This window comes from Ceratotherium simum, chromosome 14 (assembly GCF_057802395.1).
Source record: "Ceratotherium simum simum isolate JZ-2026a chromosome 14, ASM5780239v1, whole genome shotgun sequence".
Taxonomy (NCBI): Eukaryota; Metazoa; Chordata; class Mammalia; order Perissodactyla; family Rhinocerotidae; genus Ceratotherium; species Ceratotherium simum.
In genome coordinates this window covers 15,064,776-15,090,646 of record NC_141913.1, presented here as the reverse complement: position 1 = coordinate 15,090,646, position 25,871 = coordinate 15,064,776, and the positions used below count along the sequence as shown (strand labels likewise).

At 39.7% G+C, this 25,871-nt stretch overlaps 2 protein-coding genes across 2 annotated transcripts in view; one reads left to right on the top strand and one right to left on the bottom strand.

The window, feature by feature from the left end:
• AKAIN1 (A-kinase anchor inhibitor 1) overlaps positions 1-25,871 on the top strand; it is a 121,328-nt gene that overhangs the window by 25,350 nt on the left and 70,107 nt on the right. The gene's annotated exons all lie outside the window — the stretch shown is intronic.
• LOC101401544 (protein LDOC1-like) lies at positions 1,628-4,506 on the bottom strand. Its single transcript, XM_087439071.1, has one exon. The coding sequence runs from the start codon at positions 4,446-4,448 to the stop codon at positions 3,828-3,830; it is 621 nt and encodes a 206-aa protein (XP_087295197.1). The 5' UTR covers positions 4,449-4,506; the 3' UTR covers positions 1,628-3,827.

Genomic DNA, 25,871 nt, shown 5'->3' with positions numbered 1-25,871 from the left:
TCTAATTTGTTTTACCCTTACACCAACAGCATTAGCACCACCTAGGAACTTTGGTTGGAAATGCAAATTCTCAGATCCCAACCCAGACCTATTCAATCAGAAACTCTGGAGACACGGTCCAGCAATCTGGTTTTTAATAAGCCCCTCAGGTGATGCTGATGCTCCCTAAAGCTCGAGAATCACTGTACAGGACTATGGAGAGCAGGCCATTTGAAAAGGAGCTAGGGAAGATGAAGGATTTTATTTTACCTGAATTAACAGTTATCTGCAGTTTGCATTACACAGGTAGTCACCAGCACTGCTAGCACATTACCTTCAATCAATTGACAAGAAATTAAGATGTCTGAAATAAAGATATTAGAAGAACCTTAGTTTAACCAAGACAGTCAAATCTTAACAACTTGTATAACAGAGGGAAATAAAAGCAAAAGCATTATAAAAAAAAATCATGATCATTGGCTCTAGAGTGCATTCTCTAATTTAATATATGAAGAGTTGCCTGATTTTCTGGCAAATCACAAAATGCCCAAATCAAGTAAAGCTGAATGAGCCAAGCCCAAGAGAAACTAGATAATGGTGCAGTTTTGTCACGTGGACCCCTTAAGTTCACCTGGCTTTCTACTGGGGGACCAAATGTATCCTTTATTAGTGCTCTTCAATTTTGGATGCAAATTGGCATCACTTTAGGCTAAAAAGTCACTCTGGAGGGAAACTCGGAGAGCAGTGGCTGAGGGAGGAACAGTGGATTCTGTCGGTGCCTCAGTTCACACAAGCAGTCCAGGCAGTGAGCCCTGCTCCCCCTTCTCAGCACGGGCCAGAGCCTGCCAGGGACCTCAGAGGAGAGCTTCAGAGCCCCAGCTGTAGTTCTAGGCGAGGGAGTTGAGATGGATTATTTGGAGCAGTTTGGAACCTCCTCATTTAAGGAGTCTGCTTTGAGAACACAGTCTTTTATACCTCAAATTTCACCCACTCCTGAAAGACAGCCCTAATAAATTGATTTCTGTGGCCACTGAGACAAACAACAATCACGATGTCAAGCCTTTCTGAGGAAGTCCACCTAAAGTGAGGTTGCTGGCATTTGATTTCTTAGGAGCTCCGGATATTCCCGTGACAGACTCTCCCCCATGTATCCTTGGGCCCTGGGCCTGCCTGTCCATTGATCCCATGATAGATATACTGCAGTTTAGCCAGAAGGACCTGGTCATGGTGGTTAAAACCATGCAAATGGAGAACCTGGAATTGAAAAGCAAGTATGAGGAGCGCCACATGAAATGCCTGCAGATGGGGAAAATTATGGACAGATTTTTAGGGACTATACCCCAGGTGATGGGAGGAGGCTCAGAAACAGAAAGAGCTTGCTAAAGCTGAAATCTAAAAGGTCTGAAAGAAAAAGATCAGTTTACTACAGACATGACCACATCTTGCTCTGACTTTTTCAAGGAATTTAAGAAGCAGGTGATGGAAGGCTATCCCAAGAATGAAGAATGGTTGCAGGAGTGTACTGAGGATTTCATATTATGAATTGAAACAGAAGGCCAAAGATACCACGCATTAAAGACTCACACAGAAGAGGAACTCAATCCAGCAGATGAGGAAATTACTCAGGTCCAGAGGAAGGCCCCACTGGCCTTCTGAGTGAGCCTGATAAAGGACCAGATGCAGAACCATTCCCTGCAGACCATTCAGCAGAAGACTAAAGAAAACGACTGAACCGATCATAATCTGTTACAACCTGATTTCGGAGGTGGAAGAACCTGTTGTGGAAGTCACTGTCCAGTGACTCTCTCCCTCCTGTCTCAACATGTAACTGTTTGTAAGCAAGCCTTGTGTACTTCTCTCATTTTTCTTTTGGTCGAGATCTAAGTGATCCTCAAAGAAGAAAAAAGAGATAGCTATAGAAAATTAAGTATGAGATATTTTGACTTGAGTTACATTTTTTTCATGTGCTGACTTAGTAAATGTTGATTCTAATCTTTCATTAGAAAGTTTTTGTATCCTGTCAAGTATGTGCTCGTGAGGTTTATTGAAAAAAATTTTTTGGTGCTTTATAGTGTAGATTTTTTATTTACTGTAGGTAAAACACTGCTTTGAAATTATCAGCCAACAGGACCAAGATTCACTGTATTTCGTTAGTATGTATGTGCCGCAAAAGCGTGGTATGTAAGAGGTCACGATGAGGGGCCTAGTCTCCTTATGAACTCATGTAATGCTAACTTGCAATGATAAAATAACTGCTATAACCTGTCTTTAATCACATCCCACAAAAATATAATTAGAAGTTTTTACTACGGTCCTCAGGTATATAAATTGTCCACAAAGGAGGCAGTGATAAGTTTTTCCTGATATGAAGATGTCTAACTAGGAATTCAAGAAGATATTTCAGTGAGACTATACTGACCACCAGAATGACAAAGCCCATGGACATTAAAGACAGGCAGTTATAGATTTTCCTTCTTAGAGGGTTTCAAGAACCCCTTTGTTTAAAAGGAGGGCTTAGATCTTTTTTTCTTTCCTTTCTTTGACCCCATAAGAGAATCACAGAATTTTGAACCAAATTTTAATGATCAAGTAATGCCTTTAATTACAGAAGAAAAACTGAGGCCAAAAATGTAAAGTAACTTACAAAAAACCAGGGAGCTAAGTCCTTTAATATAAGGGAATAAAGCCAAGTGGACAGATCTCAAGGTGGATAACATCCCCGTTTTTTTTTTGGCCATAATGAGTTACATGCATCTTGAAAAACACCACTTTCACCAGATTCAGCACCAAACATAATAATTGCTCAAGTTGGGTTTTCTGTCTCCTTTGTAAGCTGCATGTTTTCAACATATATTTTTAATTTTTTTAAAAAATTTTATTCATTTTTCCCCCAAAGCCCCAGTAGATAGTTGTATGTCACAGCTGCACATCCTTCTAGTTGCTATATGTGGGACGCGGCCTCAGCATGGCCAGAGAATAGGTGAGTCGGCACACGCCCGGGATCCGAACGCGGCCCACCAGCAGCGGAGCGCGCACTTAACCGCTGAGCCATGGGGCCAGCCCTCAACATATATTTGTAAACTATGGGGTGAAAACTAAAAAACGCCTTAAAATGAGAATCAAATAGGCCATTCTTTACACACAAAAGCATTATTTTACCTGTGCATGGGAATAAGCACTTAGAATTTTTTCTCAGAATACAACCGTGTTCCTGAGGACATGTATTTTGTGTTATTCATCCTTGTTTCTCCTGTAACACCAAGTACAGTACTTGGCATATGATAATGTAAAATATATAAATTTTAAAAGTAAATACTTGTTCCATGTAGTGTCCAGTGCCTGGATTTTTCTGACCAAAAGGCACAATCTGTGAGACGGTTGTGGTTGTGGAACAAACACGGAAGTATATGGAAAACTGGTTCCTGGGGGAGAAATGTGGAAGTTTGGCTGCCAGGCACACTAACCCTGGAAGCTGTCTCCCGGCCTCAGCTATCCAGATCAGTGTCCACAGGGGTGTGACAAACTCAGGCACTGCCTAGGTTGGCCCTGATTTTCAAAGGCGGTCAGCAGCGGCCTTCAGAGCCGGCAGGTGGCAGGGGCGCGACTCTGGGTGGTCCATTCAATCTGTAAGCGGTCCCCTGCCAGTGGCTGGGCGGCTGGCCAGAGGGCAAAGGCAGTGGGGTTGGCAAGAACAGGCGGCGACCAAGCTTCCCAGCCAGGCTCGGGTGCCAGCAGCTGGGAAGTGGAGCGCTCTTCGTGAATCAAAGCCAAGGACTGCTGGGCTTGTGGCGAGCGCAGTGGCTCGAAGCCGTCCCTCCCGACACAAGGGGTCCCGGCCCGGTTGCTTTCTATCCATTTCTGCCAAAGGCCCGCTTCAGCGCGTCCACGAAGCCCTCGTAATGAGCCAGGATGGGGCTCTCCCTCTCGATGTACGGGGCTACCCACTCTTCTGCCGCCCCACTGAGGCGACTGATAAGAAACGCCACCTTCAGGGTGTCGTTCGAGAATCTGCCCTCGAAGAACCTCATGTAAGAGGCCGCTTGGATCAAAAACTCGGGCAGCCGGGCGGAGTCGCCTTTAAAGGTTTCGGGAAAAGCCACCGGGCACGGACGCACCTGGGCCAGCAGGTTGGCTTTCTCACACAGCAGCCGCCGCACCTGCTCCATGAGCTCGTTGTTCTCTCTGCGCAGGGCATGGTTCCGGGTCAGCAGGTCCTGCATCAGGACCGCCAGCGCGTCCATCCCCGAGGCCCCGGCGCGCCCGCTCCGGCTGAGCTTTGGCCCCGCCGAGGCGTCGCCGGAAGTGCGTGTCGGGCTCGGGGGCGGGGCCCGGCGGCGGCGCGGTGCGGCCTCCGCGGACCAGGCCGGGCCTAGGGCCGGGCGCCGGCGGGCAGGGTCGCCGGGACTACTGGCCGGAAAAGCGAGAGCCGGGAGACACGAAGCCGGCGGGCCCGGGAGAGAGGGGGACATCTGAACCAGACGGGGGCGAAGACGGAGGACACAGCGCCGCGCTCGGCGGAGGAATCTGATCTCGTGGCAGCGTGCAGAGACTTCCTGAGGGCTCCCTCCGGGGGGTGGTCCGCGGTGCTTAAAGGGAAAGCTGCCGACCTGGCAGCAGTGCCTGCCTGTGATGCAGCGGTGCCGCTGTTGTTCCCCAGGGTGCCATGTAGTTGTCATGTTTATTGAGTGTTTCGTATTCTTGGCTTTTCACATGCCTAGGGCCTCACAGCTACGAAGAGGCAATTCTTATGAAGCCCTCCGTTCGTCTAGAGTAGAATATCCCGTGGGGCTTCCAACTTGTCAGACAAAGAGCAGCTCTCTTTCATGGAGTGCCCCTCATATGCTGGGCGCCTTACAGAATCTCAGCTAATCCTCCCGACTGTGTGAAGCCCGTGATTTTTTTGTTTCTTGAGGACACAAGACAGCTCAGAGAGTATACAAACTTAGCAGAACAGTGGGAGAATGCTTCCTGAGTGGCAGGTTTTGAAGATAAACTTCAGGAGGTAGGCAGGATGCATAGGTAGGAGAGGACCATGTCTAGATTAATGCTCTGTGTGTTTATATTAATGAAAGGAACATATACCATCTGGTCCAGTCCAGCCGCCATTTACAGGCGCTGGCTGTGAGCACTGCTGCTCTCCTATAATAGGACTGCTCTGACCTTCTTCCTACCTAACCAGGCTCGTATTTTTGTCCACCGGTGTGAAATGCTAGCTAAAGAAGACTTCAACTGTGTGTGCGTGACTGCAAGCAGCAGTTCGTTAAGTGACCACCCCCTGCGTGTTGCCTTAACTGAGGGGACAAGCTACCAAGAACCACTTTCAGGCCCTGGCGCTCCAGGTCTTTGTCCCGCTGTATCCACATTTGAGGTCCTCAGATACTGGCCGGGTAGACTCTCCCATACCAGAACCACCTAAGGTGAAACTGGGTAGAAAATTTCAGGAGAGGTTATTGCCATGTTGGTTCAGGGACTAAGAAGCTCAAATAATATATCCTGATGAGTAGTAACATTTACTTTAAAGAATATGATTTTTGACTTTTTAGAGATGAAAATTAATACTTTCTGCCAGAAGCTTCCATTTTTCATTTACGTGGATATGGTAGGTTTTGATTCTGGCTTTCAATTGATTTACTTTTATTTGGTATTTTGCTGTTGGGGACTACTTTGTATTAGTAAAATAATATATTTCCTAATGAAACTGCAGGTCATAAATTGTATTGAAACACTTTCAAAAGCAAAATACAAAACTATTTGATATCAGTTATTTACAATACATGTACGCCCATAGAAAGTCATACAACAAAAAAGTGGTTTTAAAAATTGTGGTAGTAAAATTTTTACTTTCTCTGTCTTTATTGTGGAAAATTTTTACTTTTATGTCTGGATTTTTGACGATTTTATAATTAAGACAAACATTAAAATTTATGAAAAAGAAAAAGAAATATAAAAGAAATGCTTTCAATTTTAACATATTAATTATCTAAAGGGAATTTTGGACACTGCAAATGATGAATGCAGAGCTTAACTGAGACTGCATCTCAGACTTCATCTGAAGAGTATGTGGTGTTCCTCTACCTTTGTAGCTAGAAATTAATTTTTTGCTGAGGAGAAAGATAACATGTCATCATATTCAATTCATCTAAAAAAGGAAATCCATTTACTGAGTCAGTATAATTTATGGAATTTCTCTGGAGCTACAGATAACATCAAAATGTCATTTAAAGTTTCAGAGCCAAAATGAACTCTTACTTTGTCCTCAATATGAAATGTAAAATTTATGAACCCAAATACAAGACTGAGCAGTCATGCTCAAAATGCTCAGGATGTGCCTGCCATTAGGCTAATAATAGCCATCTGTATTCTTTTGCATTTATCATATGTTACAAAATACATTTTTAAAAAAAAACACATTATCAGATGTATGCTCAATAGACTTATGTAATGTATATATTTAAGTTATAAAGCTTAATAATAAGACAAACACTCCTGAATCTATGATCCAGATTAAGACCTAGAATGTTGAATTTACTGTGTGGTACTCCCGTATCCCATCTTCCCCAAGTTAACCAGTACCCTGAAATTTGTGTTAATCATTCTCTGACTTTTAAAAAAATATCATTTTATATCTATCTATACTTATATATCTATTTGCTTAGCGTTGCTTATTTCTGAGTTTTATAAAAACAGTATCAGACTGCTGTAGATTTCTGCAACTTGCTTCACTAGTTGAAGCTTGTTTCTAATATTCCTTAAAGTTGTGTCATTTGCAGCATTAGTTTATTTCTTCTTATTGATGTATAATACACCATTCTGTGAACATACCATAGTTTATGTGCCTGTTTTCCTGGTAATGGACATTTGGATTGTCTCCAGCTATTTGCTATTGCAAACAATGATATGATTATTCTTGTACATGTCTCCAACTTCACGTTAAGAATTTCTTTAGGGCTTATATTTAGGAGCAGAATTGCTAGATTGGAGGGCATATGCCTGTAAAACTTTATAGGATAATGGTACATTGTTTTCTAAAATGGTTATACAAATTTGTACGTTCACCAACACTTCGTATTTTCAAATCTTTTAAATTTCAAAACCTAGTAGAAATAAAATTATATCTAATTGGTCCTTTTAATTTATATTTTCTTGATTGCTAATGTGTTTGAGCATCTTTTCATATGTTTTCTGACCATTTATGTTTCTTGTTCTGTGCCATGTTTGTTCATGCATTTTACCCATTTTGGGGAGGTCATTTTTTTCTTATTAATTTGTAAAAGATCTTTACATACCCTGGGCATGAAATTTTTATTGGTTATGTGGATTGAATATATGTTCTTCAGGTTTGCAGTTTACCTTCTTACTTTCTTTTTGTGTCTTTTGATGAGCAGAAGTTATTATTTTAATTTAGTTGAATTTATCCATCTTCTGTTTTGTGCTTAACATTTTTAAATGTCTTTAAATAAACAAACAAACAAAAACCTCTCCCAATCCCAAGGTCAGAAAAATATTCTCCTATACTCCTTTTCAATTTAAGACTTTACTCTATTTGGAACTGAATTTTGTGTGATAGGTATCCAATTATTTTTTTCTTTATGACTCATCACTTATTCCAACAATATTTATTCAACAGTCTCTCCTTTCCTCACTGGTTTGCTATGCTGTCTTTCTCATATATCAAGTTTCTATATGTGTGTGTGTGTGATTCTGGGCTTTCTATTCTGTTTCATTTATCTGTTTGACTGTATTTCCACAAATACCAAGCTGTCTTAATTTATGGAGCTTCCTAATAAGTTTTTATATTGGGTAGGATAGGTCTTATTGAGTCTTGTTTGTCTCCTTCAGGAGCATCTTAGCTATTCTTGGGTCTTTGTCTTCTATATCCATTTTAGATTTACGTTGTTGAGCTCCTATCAGTCTGTCTTACTCCTCTGCTTCTTTTCAGATTTTCTCTTTGACTTTGGGGCTGAGATTTCACTACAAAGTGTCTAGGGGAGGATTTCTTTCTATTTAGCTTGTTTAATACATTTTATGCTTCCTGTGTCTGTGGATTCATGACTTTGGTTCTGGAAAATTTCCAGCCGTTAGGTCTTCAAATATTGCTTCTCTTTCATTCTTTTTATTTTCTGCAGCTGGGACTCATATTGGCTGTTTGTTAGACCTTCTTATTACAGCTTCTCCTTTTCTTGTCTCATACTTACCAGATCCTTGTCTCTGTCTGGATAAATTCTTTGAACTATCTTCCATTTCACTAATTTTTTCTGCAATTACTTTAAACCTGCTGTTTAAACTATCCACTGAATTCTTAATTTTGACAATTTTTTATTTCTAGAAGTTTATTTTTAAAAGTGGTCTGGCTATTTTGATAATCTGATGTCTTTGGATATACCAGTTATAATAGTCAACAATCCCTAGTTTCCTGGTCTGTGTCACACTTATTAAATGGTAGAGCCCAGAATTAAATTTGGGTCTGTCTGATTCCAAAAGCTATTTCTTTCAATTATACCAGTGTTTTCCACACTTCATTCATATGAATAGCACCTTCATAATTTTTTTATTTTATTTTATTTATTTATTTATTTTCCCCCCTAAGCCCCAGTAGATAGTTGTATGTCATAGCTGCACGTCCTTCCAGTTGCTGTATGTGGGATGCGGCCTCAGCATGGCCGGAGAAGCGGTGCCTTGGTGCACACCCGGGATCCGAACCCGGGCCACCAGCAGTGGAGCACACGCACTTAACTGCTAAGCCATGGGGCCGGCCCACACCTTCGTAATTTTTGACATGCAAGTACTGTATTAATAATTGATTGAATAAATGAGTATATCCATTAATATGTTTCAGCTCTTAAAACAGTGTCTAACAAATACTAAGTGCTCAATAAATGTCAGCTATTATTATTTTTAATACTTTTCTTTAAATCAACTTTATTTTTTAAACTTGTTTACTTTAGCCTTATCCTAAGTAATACTAGCTGTGACATTCTAGTTTTGATGTCTAATTTATATTTATTTTAGTACAGTTTAAGGCACATACTTATTCAAAATATTTGTGAATATAGGCTTCAAAATATCTTTTGTACCATCAATGTTACCTGTACCACATTGAAAAACACAAAATTTAACAGGCACTCAATAAATTCTGTTTGAATAAATGTTTCTTTAATTCTGCTGCTAAACTAAAGCATAGTTAATAGCTAAATGCTCATCTGAGGTCCATTCACCTCCTGTCTGTGTGACTTTGAGCAATTTAACCTCTCCATACCTCAGTTTTTCTTTTTTAAATTGAAGGTAGTGATGGCTATAATTAAATTTAAAGGAGATGATATATATAAAACTTTTAACATAATGCTTGATACACAGGGCTCAAAAATGTTAAATAGCATTGTTACCTTAAAGTCCTCCTGAGGAGAAATTCTAAAACTTAAGTAATTTAACATTTGGATAATCCTCCTGGAAGCTAATGATCTACCTAAGGGTTAGTATTTCATAGATCTCTCTTTTTTTGTGCATAATTTCTTAAAATTGAGGAGAAATTCACAAAAAATAGATTAACCATTTTAAAGTGAACAATTCAGTGGTATTTAGTACATGCACGATGTTGTGCATTTTCATCACCCCAAAAGGAAACCTTGTACCCTTTAAGCAGTTGCTTCCCATTTCTCCCTCCTCCATGCTCTGGTAACCATCAATTTGTGTTCTATCTATATGGATTTTCCTATTCTGGGTATTTCCTATAAATGGTAACGTACCATATGTGACTTTTTGTATGTGGCTTCTTTCACTTCGCATATATTTTCAAGTTTCACACATTGTAGCGTGTATCAGTACTACATTCCTATTATTTATGGCTAAATACTATTCCATTGTAAGTATATATTATAATTTGTTTATTCATTCTTGTGTTGATGGACATTTGGGCTGGTTTTACTTTTGGCTATTGTGAATGGTGCTGCTTTGAACATGTGTGTACGTGTACTTGTTTGAGTACCTGTTTTCAGTTCTTTTGGGTATATACCTAGGAGTGAAATTGCTGGGTCTATGGTAAATCTATGTTTAACTTTTTGAGGAACTGCCAAACTATTTTCCACAGTGGCTGAATCTGTTTACAATCCCACCAGCAATGTACAAGTCTTCCAATTTCTCTACATTCTCACCGACATTTGTTATTTTCCATTAAAAAAAAAAAAGTATAGTTATCCTAGTGGGTGTCAAGCGGTACATCATTGTGGTTTTGATTTATATTTCTCTAGTGACTAATGATGTTGAGCATCTTTTCTTGTATGTGCTTGTTGGCAATTCATAGATCTTCTTTGGAGAGATGTCTTTTCAGATCCTTTGCCCATTTTTAAATTGGTTTTGTCTTTTTGTTGTTGAGTTGTAAGAGTTCTTTATATATTCTAGATACTAGACCTTTGTCAGATATTTGATTTGAAAATATTTTGTTCCTTTCTGTAGGTTGTCTTTTCACTTTCTTGACAATGTCCTTTGATGCACAAAAGTTTTTTAATTTTGATAAAGTCCAATTTATCTATTTTTCTTTTGTTGTTGATGCTTTTGGTGTCAATTCAAAGAATTCATTGCCAAATCCAACATTATGAAGACTTACCTGTATGTTTTCTTTTAAAAGTTTTATAGTTTTAGCTCCTATACTTAGGTTGTTCTTACGTTTTGAGTTGATATTTGTCTAGGATGTGATGTAGGGGTCCAACTTCATTCTTTTGCATATGCGTATCCAGTTGTCTTAGCATCATTTGTTGAAGAGACTATTCTTTCCTTGTTGAATGGTCTTGGCATGCTTGTAGAAAGTCAATTGGCCATAGATGTGTAGGTTTATTTCTGGACTCTCAATTTTATTCCATTGATCCATATGTCTATCTTTATGCCAGTATCACACTGTTTTGATTATTGTAGCTTTGTAGTAACTTTGAAATCAGAAAGTGTGAGTCCTCCAACTTTGTTCTTCTTTCTAATATTGTTTTGGCTATTTGAAGCCCCTTACAATTCCATATTAATTTGATGACTGGCTTTTCCATTTCTGCATAAAAGGCCATTGGCATTTTGATAGGGATTGCATTGGATCTGTAGATTGCTTTGGGTAGTGATCTTAACAATATTAAGTCTTCCAATCCAGAACAAGGGGTAGCTTTCCATTTATTTAGGTCTTCTTTAATTTCTTTCAGCAATGTTGTGTAGTTTTCAGTGTACCGTGTGCTTGATTAAATTTATTCCTAGGTATTTTATGGTTTTGGATGTTATTGTAAATGGAATTTTTTTTCTTAATTTCCTTTCCAGATTGTTCATTGCTGGTGTATAGAAATACAACTGAATTTTGTGTGTTGACCCTGTACCCTGCAACTTTGCTAATTTGATTAGCTGTTGTAGTTTTTTTGTGCATTCTTTGGAATTTTTTATATATAGGATCATGTCATCTGCGAATACAGATACTTTTACTTCTTTTCAATTTCTATGCCTTTTATATCTTTTTCTTGCCTAATTTCTCTAGCTAGAACTTACAGTACAATGCTGAAGAAGTGGTGAAAGCAGGCATCCTTGTCGTGTTCCTAATTTGGGGTGAAAACTTTAGTCTTTCACTATTATGATAGCTGTGGGTTTTTCATATATACCCTTTATCAGCTTGAGGAAGTTTTCTTCTATTCCTTGTTTATCAAGTGTTTCTTTTTTTTTAATCATGAAAATGTGTTGGATTTTGTCAAATGCTTTTTCTGCATCAGTTGAGATGATTGTGTGTGCATTTTTTCCCCTTTCATTCTATTAATGTGGTGTCTAACATTGATTATCATGGATTGAACCACCCATACATTCCTGGGATAAATCCCACTAGGTCACGATGTATAATCCTTTCACATGCTGCTGGATTCAGTTTGATAGTGTTTTGCTGAGGATTTTTACATCTATATTCATAAGGGACGTTGGTCTGTAGTTTTCTTTTCTTGAAGTGTCTTTGGTATTAGGGTAAAACTGGCCTCATAGAATGAGTTAGCAAGTGTTCCTTTCTGTTCTATTTTTTTGGAAGAGTTTGAGAAGGATTGGTGTTTATTCTTCTTATTTTTGGTAGAATTCACCAATGAAGCCATGTGGTCCTGGACTTTTCTGTGTTGGGAAGCTTTTTTTTTTGATGTGTTTGTTTGTGTTTGTTTTATCACTGATTTAATTTCTTTACTTGTCATAGGTCTGTTCGCATTTTCTATTCCTTCTTGAGTCAGTTTTGGTAATTTGTGTTTCCAGGAATTTGTCCATTTCATCTAGGTTATCTGCTTTATTGGTGGACAATTATTCATAATTTTTTTTAGTTCTTTTTGTTTTTGTGAAGTTGATTGTAATGTCCTCATTTTCATTTCTGATTTTAGTTATTTGCACCTTCTCTCTTTTTTTCTTTCTCAGTCTACTAAATTTTGTCAATTTTTTCTGAGAACAAACATTTGGTTTTATTAATTCTCTTTATTGTTTTTTTATTCTCTATTTCATTTATTTCTGCTCTAATCACATTATTTCCTTCCTTCTGCTAGCTTTGGGTTTAATTTGCTCTTCTTTTTCTAGTTCCTTAAAGTGTGTTATCAACTGAATTCTTTGTGTCTCCACCCCCATTCATATGTTGAAGCCCTAACCCTCAATGTGACTGTATTTGAAGATAAGACATTTAAGAAGGCAATTAAGGTTAAATGAGGTCATAAGGGTAGTTCTGTTTCTCGGGAGAGCCCTGACTAATACATTCTTCTTTTATTCATTTCTAAATTTTCTTCAATCCAGTATTTATTCATGGATGTATTCCTATAGGAAATCATCTTTCAAGTGTGTCCTACCAAAAAAAAAAATCCTTGTAACAAATAAGAACCAGGATGATGATTTTTTTTTTTTTTCTGGTTCTACCACTTTCTCAAGATGTTTTAAAAGGCTTAAGAGAAAATACATTGAATGACAGTAGCAGACTGCTTTGGACAGGGACAAGATTTTAGTAGAGGATGTTAAATTTATTAAAAGAGGGGGTGATTTTTACATTGTAGGGATGGGCAAGTCCGGAATCTGTAGGGCAAGCTGGCAAGCTAGAGATTCAGGTAAGAATTGAAGTTGCGGTTTTGAGTGCAAAGGCTGAAAGCTCAGGCAGAATTTCTGTGTTGCACTCTGGAGGCAGAATTCTTTCTTTGGGAAACTTTGGTCTCTGCTCTTAAGGCCTTCAACTGGTTGAATGAGGCCTACCCATATCATGGGGGGTAGTCTGCTCATCTTAAAGTCAACTGATTGTAAATGTTAATCACATCCAAAAAATACCTTCACAGAAACATGTAAACTAGTGATGGTGCTCAGGGCAAGCTACCCCAGGAAGCACCACTCTGGTATGCAGATTATTTTGAGCTGAAGACAATAAGGACTCAGAGAACTCACAAGAATATTTGAGTTTCCCCTCCCAAACTGCCTAAAGAATTTAAAACAAAAGATCTGTTTCAGGAGGGATTTATTATCATGACTGCTATAAAGATAATGTAGGATAGAGGTTACAATAGAAAAGGCACCAACAAGCCCATCTTATGGGAAGTTCTGTCTCTCTGGCCACATGCTCTGGATGGCCCTGCGAGGAGTTACCAGATAATCATTTACAAGGGAAGTCTCCATTTGTAAAGGTATCTCCCTCTCTGTATTGGGAAGAGGGGGGATGACCTCATTTCTAGAGACTTATCAATGTGGAAGGTGAGGCTTTAAAACTGCATAATAAACCTTACTCTTGTTTACAGTGCTTTAGTGATAATCTCCTGTAACTGACACCCCCACCCCCAACATCCTCCTTGTCTTTGGTTGGACATGGTATTTAAGATGAGAATTTCTGCTATTGTGTTGAGAAACGCAGTGTCCCTGCTTTCTCCCATGTATACATGTTATTAAACTTGGTATTATTTTCTCCTGCTAACCTGTCTTGTTAATTATTTGGCCAGCCATAAGAACCTTAAGGGAAAGGGCAGAGGGAGATTCTCCCTCTTCCCCCGACACTACTGTTTGACCAAACAACTAGTCACTATAGTCTTGCCAAGTTGACATGTAAAATCAGCTATATAGGAATTTGATCATTTTAGAATAATATTTGAAGATATTAAAAGAGATGGCCTAAGCAAAAATGGGCATTTATGAGAACTCATCTGAATGTTGGTTTTTATTTGGCTCACAATCCTTTTAGAAAACAAGTTAAATCAGGAATATTTCAAAATAGCTACTTCCTTTAGGCATATAAATACATAACCATGCCCCTATCTGTGAGGAGTTAGTTAATCAGAATATATTTGAAACTACAAAAAGCAACTATGATAAAGATGATGCGACCATCAAATAAATGGTTATTTTTGTTGTCCAGGATGCACCCTCTATCACTTGCTCCTCTCTTTGGGGTATCATTTACGGTGACTCAAACTATGCATCAGGAAGCAAGATGTCCCCTGATGTCTCATTAAAAAGACTTGTGAGACTTACAAACTACAGGGACTTGATGAATGGATAACCTATGGGATTGAAATAGCATTTTTAAATGGGTATATTTTTCTTGCAGATATCATTGCGAGACAGTTCTGCCTTCTGGAATGGGCTTTGTTTTGACATGGGCCCTGTACTAAGGTCATGGTCTCTTTTGATCATTTGTCAGCATGTCTGGAGCCTCAACTATATTCACTAGCCTTGCAGATTTGTTAGGGGCATCAAACGAATAACACATGTGAAAGCATTTTGGAAGGGATGAAACATTAGACAGTTGATGATATAGGTAAGACAATGTCTTTACCAAAGAGATTATAAAATGTGTGAGAGAATTCATCAGGGGCCACTTGTTGGTTTCAAATCTTTGTACAATATTTAAATGAATTTTGACATATTTGGAGGAAGGGATGGTTTTATTGAATTTTAGGGCTTTCAGTGTAAGATGCAAAGCATGAAGGAATTCACTGAATTCAAGGTTTTAATAGCAGAGGCAGTAATACGGCTTATAGAACTATCAGTTTAAACAAGTGTAAGTGGTCCTTACAAAGAGAGTTCTAAGAGCAACTATTTTGGTTTATTGTATAAAATAACAATTAGGAAAATTTAGAGAAAACGTTTTCTTACCTTCTGACCCCTCTTTTGTCTGCATTCCTTTAAAAGCTGATATTCCCCATCCCAGGCCTTTGTCTTTTCTTCTCTAGACCCTCTCCCTATGTTATTTCAATCAGGAAGGCTTTAGTATTCCAAAAACTTCCAAATCCTTGCCTTTAACTTTCTTCTGATCTCTGGACCACTATTTCCAGCTTTGGATATGTCAAAAGAATCTCAAACCACATAGGCCTAAATTGAAGTATTTATCTTTACTTTTGCATCAGTTTCTGCTTCTGAATCTCATCTTGGCTAATGGCATCACCATTGTATTAGTTAAGTTAACCCTAGCTGCTGGAAAAATCCCAAAATCTTAGTGGCATAACACACTAGATGTTTATTTCTTACTAATGTAAAGTCCAATCAATGAGAGGGGGATGTGAGCTCTCCTTTCAGGGGCCCAGGCTAACAGAAGCTCTTCTTTGATCATCCTGGGCACTGACATCCAGCTGATAGGGGAAGAGAATGGAAGACAGACTGGAAGAGATTTTTACTGATCAAGACTGGATGTGGTGCTCATTATTTCCACTCACATTCCTTTAACCCAGATTCAGAAATATTGCCACTCCTAACTGCAAGGGAGACTGGGATATGTAATCTGGCTGTGTGCTCAGAAGTAAGTAGAAGTAGGTCTGATGGGAATATAGTAGTATCTTCCGCAGCTCATCTTCCCATTCAAATTAAAAACCTTCTCATTTTTGAGTTTTCCTTCTTTCTGAGCCATTAAATTAAATAAGTAAATTCTATCCCTCAAATCGATGCTCTCCTTTCTTCTACTATCCTATTCTGGACCTTGATCATGTCTTCCTCAGACTTAGTTTTCAAAACAGCACTCTTGATTTTGATCACTGTAATCCATCCTCATGTTGCCAGTGTTGTCTTTCTATAATACCTAACTAATGATGTCACTCTAATGCTTAAACGTGCTTCAGTAGCCCGAGATAAAATAAAAACTGTGGTAAGGTATCATTCTGGTTCCATGTCTCATCCTCTGCCTTGTGAGCATTTACTCATTGCTTCTTCTGTAATGCCTTTCTCTATAGTCCCTACTTCATAGAAAAAAAGTTAGTTGCTTCTTCCTCAGTGGTGCTACATACCTCCAGAATGATATATCGCACGTTTCACCAGATTGTAAACTCCACAAGGGCTTGTTCACTGCTATATTTCTAGAGCCTAGAAATCTAGGCCGGGTGCACTTAATGAGCACCCAGAAAGCATTGGATGAATTGATTGTAGTTTTTTGTGTACATATCTGTTTGCCATATTGGATTATATACAAATTAAAGATGAAGATTATGCCTATTAATTTCTGAATCCCGTGTGCCTGGCACATGGTACATACTAAATAAATTGTTACTGAATTGAGTAAAATGGGTCTCAGAACACATGAGATAAAATTAATGAGGATGGTTGGCTTAAGATGCAGCAAGATAGTTCTGAGGAAAGACAGCATTAGACATACAAATGCAGATAACACCACTATTTATTGGTGAAAAAATATTTGTGATTGCCAATTATGTGTCAAGATTTCCCTAGACACGAGGTACCCAACAGTGAATAAAAAGAGATACAGTTGCTGCTATTCTGGAGCTCATGATCCATGACTAAAGAAAACTGGGGCAGCATACTAAAAGAAAATTAGTATTGAGGGAGCGTATGACGAGGGATCCCAACTTATACTATGGAGTCAGAGAAGTGGTCCTTGAAGAAAGGGCACTTAAGTTGAGATCTGAAGGACATGAAGGCATTAACCAACTGAAAGGGAGGAGGTGGGTGATTTTCACAAAGGCAATAGGCAAAGTCTCTGTTGTCAGGGGACGTATGGTATATTTGAGGATTCAAAAAATCACAGCATGTCTAGAGCACAGAGAGTGAGAGCAGAGCAAGATAGGGCTGGAGAAAGAGGCAGGGACTGGACAGTGTAGGTGCCCTGTGAGCCACGTTACAAATCTTGCTCTCCATCCTAAGAGCGATAGAAAGGCATTGAAGTTTTAATTAATTGGGGACATGACTAATTATTTGTTTTGAAGAGATCACTCTGGCTATGGTTGGGGTCAGAGCAGATGTGGGGAGACCAGTTAAAAGGCTATTGCAATTGTCCAAGCAAACGCTGATGGTAGCTTGGATTAGTAGCGTAGCAGGCGAGAAGAGAGAAGCAGACAGCTTTGGGAGTTCTCTAAAAGGGTCAAATGGATGTAGTGATGTGTTGCATGTGGTGAAGGAAAAGCTTGGTGGTTTCATTTACTAAGATAGGGAACATTGGAAGAGGCTCATAGTTTCATCTTGGCCATGTTGAGTCTGCCGTTACCAATAACTATAACCCTCTTTAATATCAATTCCAACCACCCTCGTACCACCAGTTCTTTTGTTTCCAGCTCACTCTCTCTAATACCCCTACTCCAATGTTGCTTTTCGCTGCAGCACCTATTATCCATTGACCACTCACTGTTTCACTGCTTCTCACTCCTTTTGTGACCTCATTGGCCACTTTATTCAATTTATATTTCTTCTATGACATCATTATAACCACTCCTTCGCATACCAGCTTGACCCCCTTGATCTTCTTTTGCTTCATTCTGTCTTGGAAAAACTACAGTCCTACTTAAAATCAATTCTCTACTTGCTCCTTACCTGCCCTCATGCTAGAGAAAAACACAAAACCATGCTGAATGGGCTCAATATATATGATCATTAATATTATTTTTATTTTATTTATTTTTTTTTCCCCCAAAGCCCCAGTAGATAGTTGTATGTCATAGCTGCACATCCTTCTAGTTGCTGCATGTGGGACGTGGCCTCAGCACGGCCGGACAAGCGGTGCGTCAGTGCGCGCCTGGGATCCGACCCCAGGCCGCCAGCAGCGGAGCACACGCACTTAACCACTAAGCCACGGGGCCGGCCCTGATCATTAATATTAAATGTACTCATAATGCTGCCTGGAAATCATACCGGCTTTCACTAGTACTCAGTCTTCATCTCTCCTTGATGATTGTTTCATATTGACCACACCTCAAATCTTTCCTCCCCAGTCCTCACTCTAAGCTGATGAGAAGCAATCAGAAGAGAACTTCCGCAAACTCTCACCACCACAACCACGCACCTACTGTATCCATTTATTTTGCCTTTTCTCCTCTTTTTATAGATGAACTAAACTTATACCCAGCAAAGGCTAACCTCTTCACTTGTGATCCCATTTCCTCTTAGGATGGGACTACTCAAGGGCAAGGGCAATACTCAGCAAATTCTCTCCTCTCTTCCCTGCATCATCCACTCTGCTCCTCCACCAAAATCTCTTGACCTCACTTTTCTCTCTGGTTAGTGTCCATTTTCTTTCCTTCCCTTAACAGTGAAACTCCTCAAAAGAGTTGTTTGTATTCACTGTCTCTATTTTATCTCTTCCAAATCCACTTCAATCAGACTTTCATACTTGCTACTTTACTTATTCTGAATGTATCAAGGTCACTATGACCTCCAGGTCATTTTTTAATCTTCATCTTATTTGACCTCTTGGTAGCATTTGATATAGGTGATCACTCTTTCCACTTTGAGATTCTTTCTTCTCTTGGTTTTCAAGTATCACACCCTCTTGGTTTTACTCCCATCTCTCTGGATGCTCCTCTCAGTCCCCTTTGCTGGTTCTTCCTCACCTCGCTCAGTTCTAAATACTGAGTGCCCAGATCTCATTTCTTGGACCTCTTCTCCATCTTCTCTTCTTTAGTGATCTTATGCAGGTTCCTAAGATTTAAATACCATATGTAGTATATAGAATTGAAGACTCCTCAATTTTTGTCTCCAGCCTAGACCTCTCCCTGAACTCTGGGATTGCATATCTAACTGGCTACTTGTGAGCTGCTCTTGGATTTTTTATATGAGTCTCAAATTTAACATGTCCCGAAATGAGTTTCTGCTTCTCATTTCTGAATCTGCTCCTTCTGAAGTCTTTTCCATCTAGGTAAATGGAAACTTCATTTTTGCAGTTGCCTTGGCCAAAAACCTGGAAGTTATCCTTGACTTCCTTCGTTCTTTTCAAACCCTCTATACAATCTATCAGCAAATTCTGTTGGTTCCATCTTCAAAATATCTGTAGAATTTGATCACTTTTCACCAGTTTAACTGCTAATACTCTGGTCTAAGCCACCATAATTGGTCAGCTGGATTATTGCAGTAGCCTTCTAACTGGGATCCCTGCTTCTGCCTTTATTCCTCATTTGCTCTACTCTCAACTCTGTACCCAGAGTGGCATTTTTAAAACATAAGTCAGATCATTGTCATTCCTCTGCTCAAAACTCTCTAGTGGCTTCCCATTTTATTCAAAGTAAGAGCCAAAATCTTTACAACGGTCTGCAAGGCCCTACATGATATAGACCTCCTGTTAACTCTTTGATTTATCTCCCTAATTTCTCCCTGTTTCTCTCAGCCTCACCTCTGGTGGCCTTACTGATGTTCCTTGAAGATGCCCTGCACATTGCCACTTACAGGACTTTGCAGTTTTTGTGCCCTCTGCTCAGATGTCCACTTTCATTGCTTCCTCACCCTTTTCAGGTTTTTTCTCAAATGTCACCTTCTCAGTGAAGCCTTACCTGATCACACTATTTAAAATTTCCAGCTTCTTCCCAACACTCCCTATTCCCTTCTCCCACTTAATTTTTCTCCGTAGCATTCATCATGGTGAAAAATATGTGTTTTTATATATCTGTGCTTTTGTTGATCTCTCCCCAACTAGAATATAAACTTTATGTGGGCAAGAGCTTTGTCTGTTCTGTTCACTGTTGTATTATCAGTTCCTAGAACAGTGCTTGATCTATAATAGATACTCAGTATTTGTTAAATGAATGAATTAACAAATCCAAGTGCATATAGTGAGTTGGCAATTCAATTTATGAGTCTGAAGCTCAGAGAAGAGGTCTTCACTGGGGAAATAAATTTGGTACTCATTGGCATATAGATAGGGACCATATATCCAAGTTGGCCCTGAAGAGTCTGGGCATAATTGCTGATAGTCCCTCTCCTTAATTTTTAAAAATGCTCTGGTTTGAATGACAAATTGTTTAGTTCTCCTAAAAATACCTGGTAATTGAAACCATAGGACTGGATGGGATTACCTAGAGAAAGCCTATAGCATGAAAACAGAAGAGGATCTAGGAAGATCTCTTAGGTTCTCTGACTTTTAAAGGCTCATGGAGGGGGAGGAATCTGAAAATGAGATTGTGAAGGAGCTGCCAGAGAAGGAAGAGGAAAACCAGAAGAAAGCACATAAACTAAGAGAAAAGAGTAGTTCAAAAAGGGAAGAGTGTGATGAATAGAGTCCAAGTCTACTAAGAGATCGAATAAGATAAAGACTGTAAAATATCTGTTAGATATCTTGCAAGTCAATGATAACCTCAGTAATACACCTTTTGGTGGAGTGATTAGGGCAGAAGCCAGATTGATGAAATAGTGGGAGGAGAAATGAGGAAATGAAGATAGCAAATTATGGAAAATTCAGGTATTTTCATTGTGACTATAAAAGAGAATGGGCAAATTCTGGATTACCCATTTAGCAGATTGAGTATGTGCTTAAGGCAAAGCTCCTAGCAAAGCAGAACACCCAAACAAAACAAACTTGGAAAGAATTTACTACTTGACAATCTGAAAACAAGAAACTAAGGGAGTCATCATCAAAAATTCATCATTTTATTGGGCTATCTGTCTGTTATTTTAATGTTTGCATTATGTATAGGAAAGAGTACCTCAGTGCTTAGGTCCTCTGAATGATCTAATCTGGCCCCAAATATGGTTATATGTGGAAGTGAGTGTGGCATTGAGAGATATTGTTTTCTATTTTTTTGTGAGGAAGATCGGCCCTGAGCTAACATCTGCCAATCCTCCTCTTTTTGCTGAGGAAGACTGGCCCTGGGCTAACATCCCTGCCCATCTTCCTCCACTTTATATGGGACGCCGCCACAGCATGGCTTGCCAAGCAGAGTGTCAGTGCGCGCCTGGGATCCGAACCGGCGAACCCCGGGCCGCCGCAGCAGAGCGTGCAGACTTAACTGCTTGCGCCACCTGGCTGGCCCCTTGGTTTCTATTTTTGTTTGGAAGAGATTTGAGCTTGTTTTAATGTTGGTGGAAAGGATTCAGATGAGAGGGATGTGCAGAATACACAGGAGAGGGAAGAGATGATTGATGGTGGCATTTTATCTGAGAAGGTGGGAGAGGATTGGATCTGAGGACAGATGGAAGGATTGGCCTTAGGTAGGTTGAGGGGTTGAGGGATCCTCTCTACTGTAAGTGGAAGGATGAAGGAGAGGCTGTGTGCATATATAGCTGGGTTTGTAGAGTTACATATAGGAGGGAGAGGGCATTGCTATCTGAGGTCTTCAATTTCTCTTTTAAGGAGGAAAGACCATATGAGAGTGAGGGAGGTGTGTAGGGCTTAAAGCACTTAGAAGAATGAGAAAGTCACTGACTAAGGAAACAATGTTAAGCGCTGTTTTGAGGTTGGTGATCATGAATCACTGGTGGACATTTCTTCAGTGACCTAGGTGATTATAGGAAATAATAGGCTTTTTCTTTGATCAAGCAAAGAGCACTGAGGAAAAAGTACTTGAGTGGCATTATCTTAAGTGGCCGAATATCCACTTTTTTTTGCTCTATAATGAGTCAACATATGCACGTGGGGAAATGGTAGGGATAGTTTGGAGAAAAACACTCTGGAAGATACTCGGTATGTTTTGTTTTGTTTCCTTCAGGAATGAGTGAGATTGAGTAAGACTAAGGTTTTCCTCAGAGATAAAGTACTCACTGGACTGGGTGGGAGTCAAGAGACCTGAGTCATAGTTCTGGTTCTGCTGCTAGTTAGGTTCTCTCTCTCTCTGGGTTTTAGTTTTCTCATTAAAAAACTATGAACAGATGATCTTGTTTACCTTCCACTTCTAAAATCTCTGAGTCTATGACATTCTGTCTTCATCTTGGCTGCTTCCAGTCGACAGGCAGGGGTGTAAATCATGGACCTCTTTTTGGAGTTGGAAGTGTTCTTGCAGATCAAGTGACTCTCAATTCATGCTCCAAGATACTGGCTTTTGAGGGGGCCTCATGAACTTGACTTTTCTTGATGGCTGGAGTTTTGAACCAGTTAGGAGATAAGGCAAAGGAGTCAGGCAGGCATAGATTAAAACATTGTTTTTATTACCAGTAAATCTGATATTGGAGAATGTGGCTTAGAGCTGCAGACAAATGGGCTTTATAATACTGAATTCCAGAACGAGGTAGACTTACCCACCAGAGTCATAGGCAGCACAGAAAATTGCAGGCCTTCTCACATTGTCCCTGAGGATATTATCACATAGGGAAGCAGAGGAGAATACAGGGTTTCTACAGGCAGCCAGCTCCCTAAAGGCAAGGAGAGAGGAAGGAGTGGAGTCATCAATTATAAGGTTCTCTCTTAAACTTACCAATCAAGTAAGTTATTCCTCCTCGGGAGAAATAAGGATGAGAGAGAGAGAGAGGCAAGCAGGCCAGGGGTATAAAGCTACTTCATTGGCTTCTTCTTCTCAATCTCCTCTGCTGGCTTCTCCTCATCTTCCTGATTTCTAAACATTGGAATGTTTCAGGGTTCAGTCCTCAGAACTCTTATCTATTCTATTCTCTTCCCATTTGCTCTTCTCCAGTCTCATGGCTCTACATACTGATGATTCCCAAATTTATATCTCCAGACCGAAATACTTCTTTGTGCTCCAGAACCTCCTCCTCTTTTGGTCTGGGCTCAAATGGCTTTTTCCCAATGCAGCTTCCCCTGACTATCCTATGTAAAATACCTAGAACTCTCTATCCAGAACTGTCTATCCCTTTATTCTGCTTTATTTTTCTTCATAGTACTTATCACCCTCTGCTCTCATAGATACTTACTATTTTATTTGACTATTCTCCAGGGACAATGTCTGTATAATGGAAGTTTCATGAACGCAGGGTCTACAATGTGCCTGGCACATAGTCCTCAGTAAGTTTTTTTGGTTGAATAGATGAGTAAATGAATGTTATTGTGCTTCTCCTACTGGGAAGGAAACATCAAGAGTGGGGAAGAAACATCCTCTCTCCCAACACCATACTATTAGGAGCCTGGGGCACAGGACAGGGTCCAGTTTGAACTGGGCACTGAGGCAGGAGAGACTAATTCTAGGTGAGAGGACATCTGAGAGTCAAGTATCCAGGGGTGATACCGAAATTGAAGATCAGGTCATCCAAAGGGGCTGCCAGGGGGCTGAATCCACGTGCAAGGCAACAAAGAACCTAGAGTTCTATCTCATCATTGTGTTCGAAGAGCACTAGTTAAGACATTCTGCAGAGTTTCCCTTTCTCCTCCTTTTCTATTTGAAGGCAAAAAGAGAGGAAGAGTGGAACTACCCATGCTCATGTCCTCGCCTAAATTTACCAATCGGATAAGTCATCCCTTCCCACTGTGACACCCCTGCCTTTGGATACAGTGGATTATCTCACCAATTTGTTGCTCGTTATTGTGGTATCATTATTTCTTTAAAGTTGGTCTCCTCCACCACAGGGTGAATTTCTAGGATGCAGAGACTGCCTTATTAATATTAGTATTTCTGGGGCTTAGGACAGAGATACTCAACAAATGCAATTGAAATGAATGTATTTTGGGGGTTACTAGTTACTATGACTACTATTCTAATTCCTTTTATGAAGCATTTAGTATGTTTGTTTTATATGTTACATGCTTACATATTATAATACTTCATCATTTAAAGAGTCAGAGATGAGAGGATAGATATTCTAGGGAGTTAATTCTTACGTTTATCCTTCAAATCTCAGATCAAATGTCAGTTCTTCAGGAAGTCCTCATTGCCTCATCTCTCTCTACCCCCAAATTAGGCCAGGTGTCTTGTGATAAGCTCTTAGGCGATCCAGTATTTTTCCTTACTACTACCTAATCATGATTTGCATTGATATATCAGATGTGAGCTTTCTTGCTAGAATGTCGGTTCCATGAGGGCAGAGATCTTTATTTTGTTCGCTGATGAATACTAGGTCAGTGCTTGGCATGCAATAGGCTCTCAAAAAATATTTGTGGAATAGAAAATAAAAGCACTGCTTACCCTCTACGTGTCCCTTGCTTTTGTATTATTTTTTTCTCAAATGGTAGTGTTTATTAATAATTCCTCACTTTGGGGTCCTCAGATTAAGAAGAAAAAGAGACCAAGACTTCTTTTGCACATGGGCCTTATGCTAAGAAGAAGGCACTCTTTTTGTGTAAAAAGCCCTAGTAATGAAAGTGCTTGGTCCTGAGGCCTTCCTGATGAAGGCATCTTTCCTTCATCCCCTTCTGCACTCACATGAGCCTAAGTGCCCTAAGCAACATCTAGGGGGAAAAGGGGTGAAACTAATGACTGATAACCCAGGTGAAGCTGAGGATAAATGCCAGGTCCTATTTGAAGGAAGAGGATGCTGTTGTCCAGGAGATGAGTAACCGCATAAATTGAGGATGAAAGTTTTCAAAAGCAGGTGGTAAAAAGGTAATAGGGTGGAGAAGCCATTCTTCTCACACCATTCAAGGTAGACACTGTATGACTGGCAATGGGCAACTTGAAGTTGAATTAAAGAACTATTCTGCACATCCTTCTGAATCTCGTGTGATAGAGATTAGCTCACAGAAAAGCTTTGTCCTCAGTAATGGATTATGCCAACCCAACTTCTGAAGTTAAAGGCAAGTTATAGATGAAATCATACAGTACCTTAGTTTTAAGATTAAACTCAAATCTATTTGTGTACTTATGTCTCAGTTTGTCCTGTGTCAGAGCAGTGCAGTAAGCATCAAAAGGTATTAACAATCATAACAAAGGTGTCAGGTGCCTTGTGTCAGGGAAATGTGCATAGTAAGGGTTTCTTATACGAATTTGAAGAACAAAGACATTCCAGAGCTAAAAGTGTCAGAAAGTTTAGGAACTGACCTATCTTGGACCATCCTCCATCTCTGCACATTACATGTATGAAGAGCTGACCAATCTGAAATTTTTGGCTACTTATGAGCTCAAGAAGCAAGCATTAGAAGGTGGAGCTGTTGCAATGCTGGCTTCCCAATAGTCCCAGAGACTGCTCCTGAGGCCCCACCTTGCTCTTCAAGGTGCCGGTCTCCTATGACTGGTCTGCCAACTCATTCTATGGTGTATGCTCTTCCCTGCATCAAGGGCCCAGCCAACCTGCAGAACTCTGCTGGAGAGAAAACTCTATCCCTGGGACCCAGGGCTCTGGGGTAAAGAGAAGAGCGTGCACAATTTCCTCTTTTGACCACTGTGTCCCTGCACCTAGACTTCTGTTTTAAAAGCCTGGGTGTTCAAAGTGCTTAATTTAACCAGCTTTATCTAAATTAGGTAAGATTCTAGTGATTGTTGAGAGAGCTAAGATTTTGTCTGGACCCTAGGTTTAGTCTGAGCCCATTCTGAGTGGAGAGCAGACTCTCTTCTACCTCTGCTGCTAGAGATGGTGTGGATGAGAAACATGTTCTGTTGATATTATTGACAGGGTTCTTTTCCTAGTCTAATCCAACCCTGTCCCAAACTAAGAGAAGTAGTTGATATACTGAGAAAAAATAACAAATCAATCTAGAAACCTATAAAGTAAAACCATCCTTCAAGAACAAGGGTGAAATAAAGATATTTTTAGATAAACACAATCTAAAAGTTTATGATGAAACGATCTTGCACTAAAGGGATTTTTAAAGTGAGCTAGCTATTTGTAGTATATATGTTGGTAAGCAAATATTGATTCTAGAAAACAATAAT

Excerpts from the sequence above, each read along its gene's own strand:
- LOC101401544 (XM_087439071.1), bottom strand. The coding sequence starts at position 4,448 with ATGTCCCCCTCTCTCCCGGGCCCGCCGGCTTCGTGTCTCCCGGCTCTC.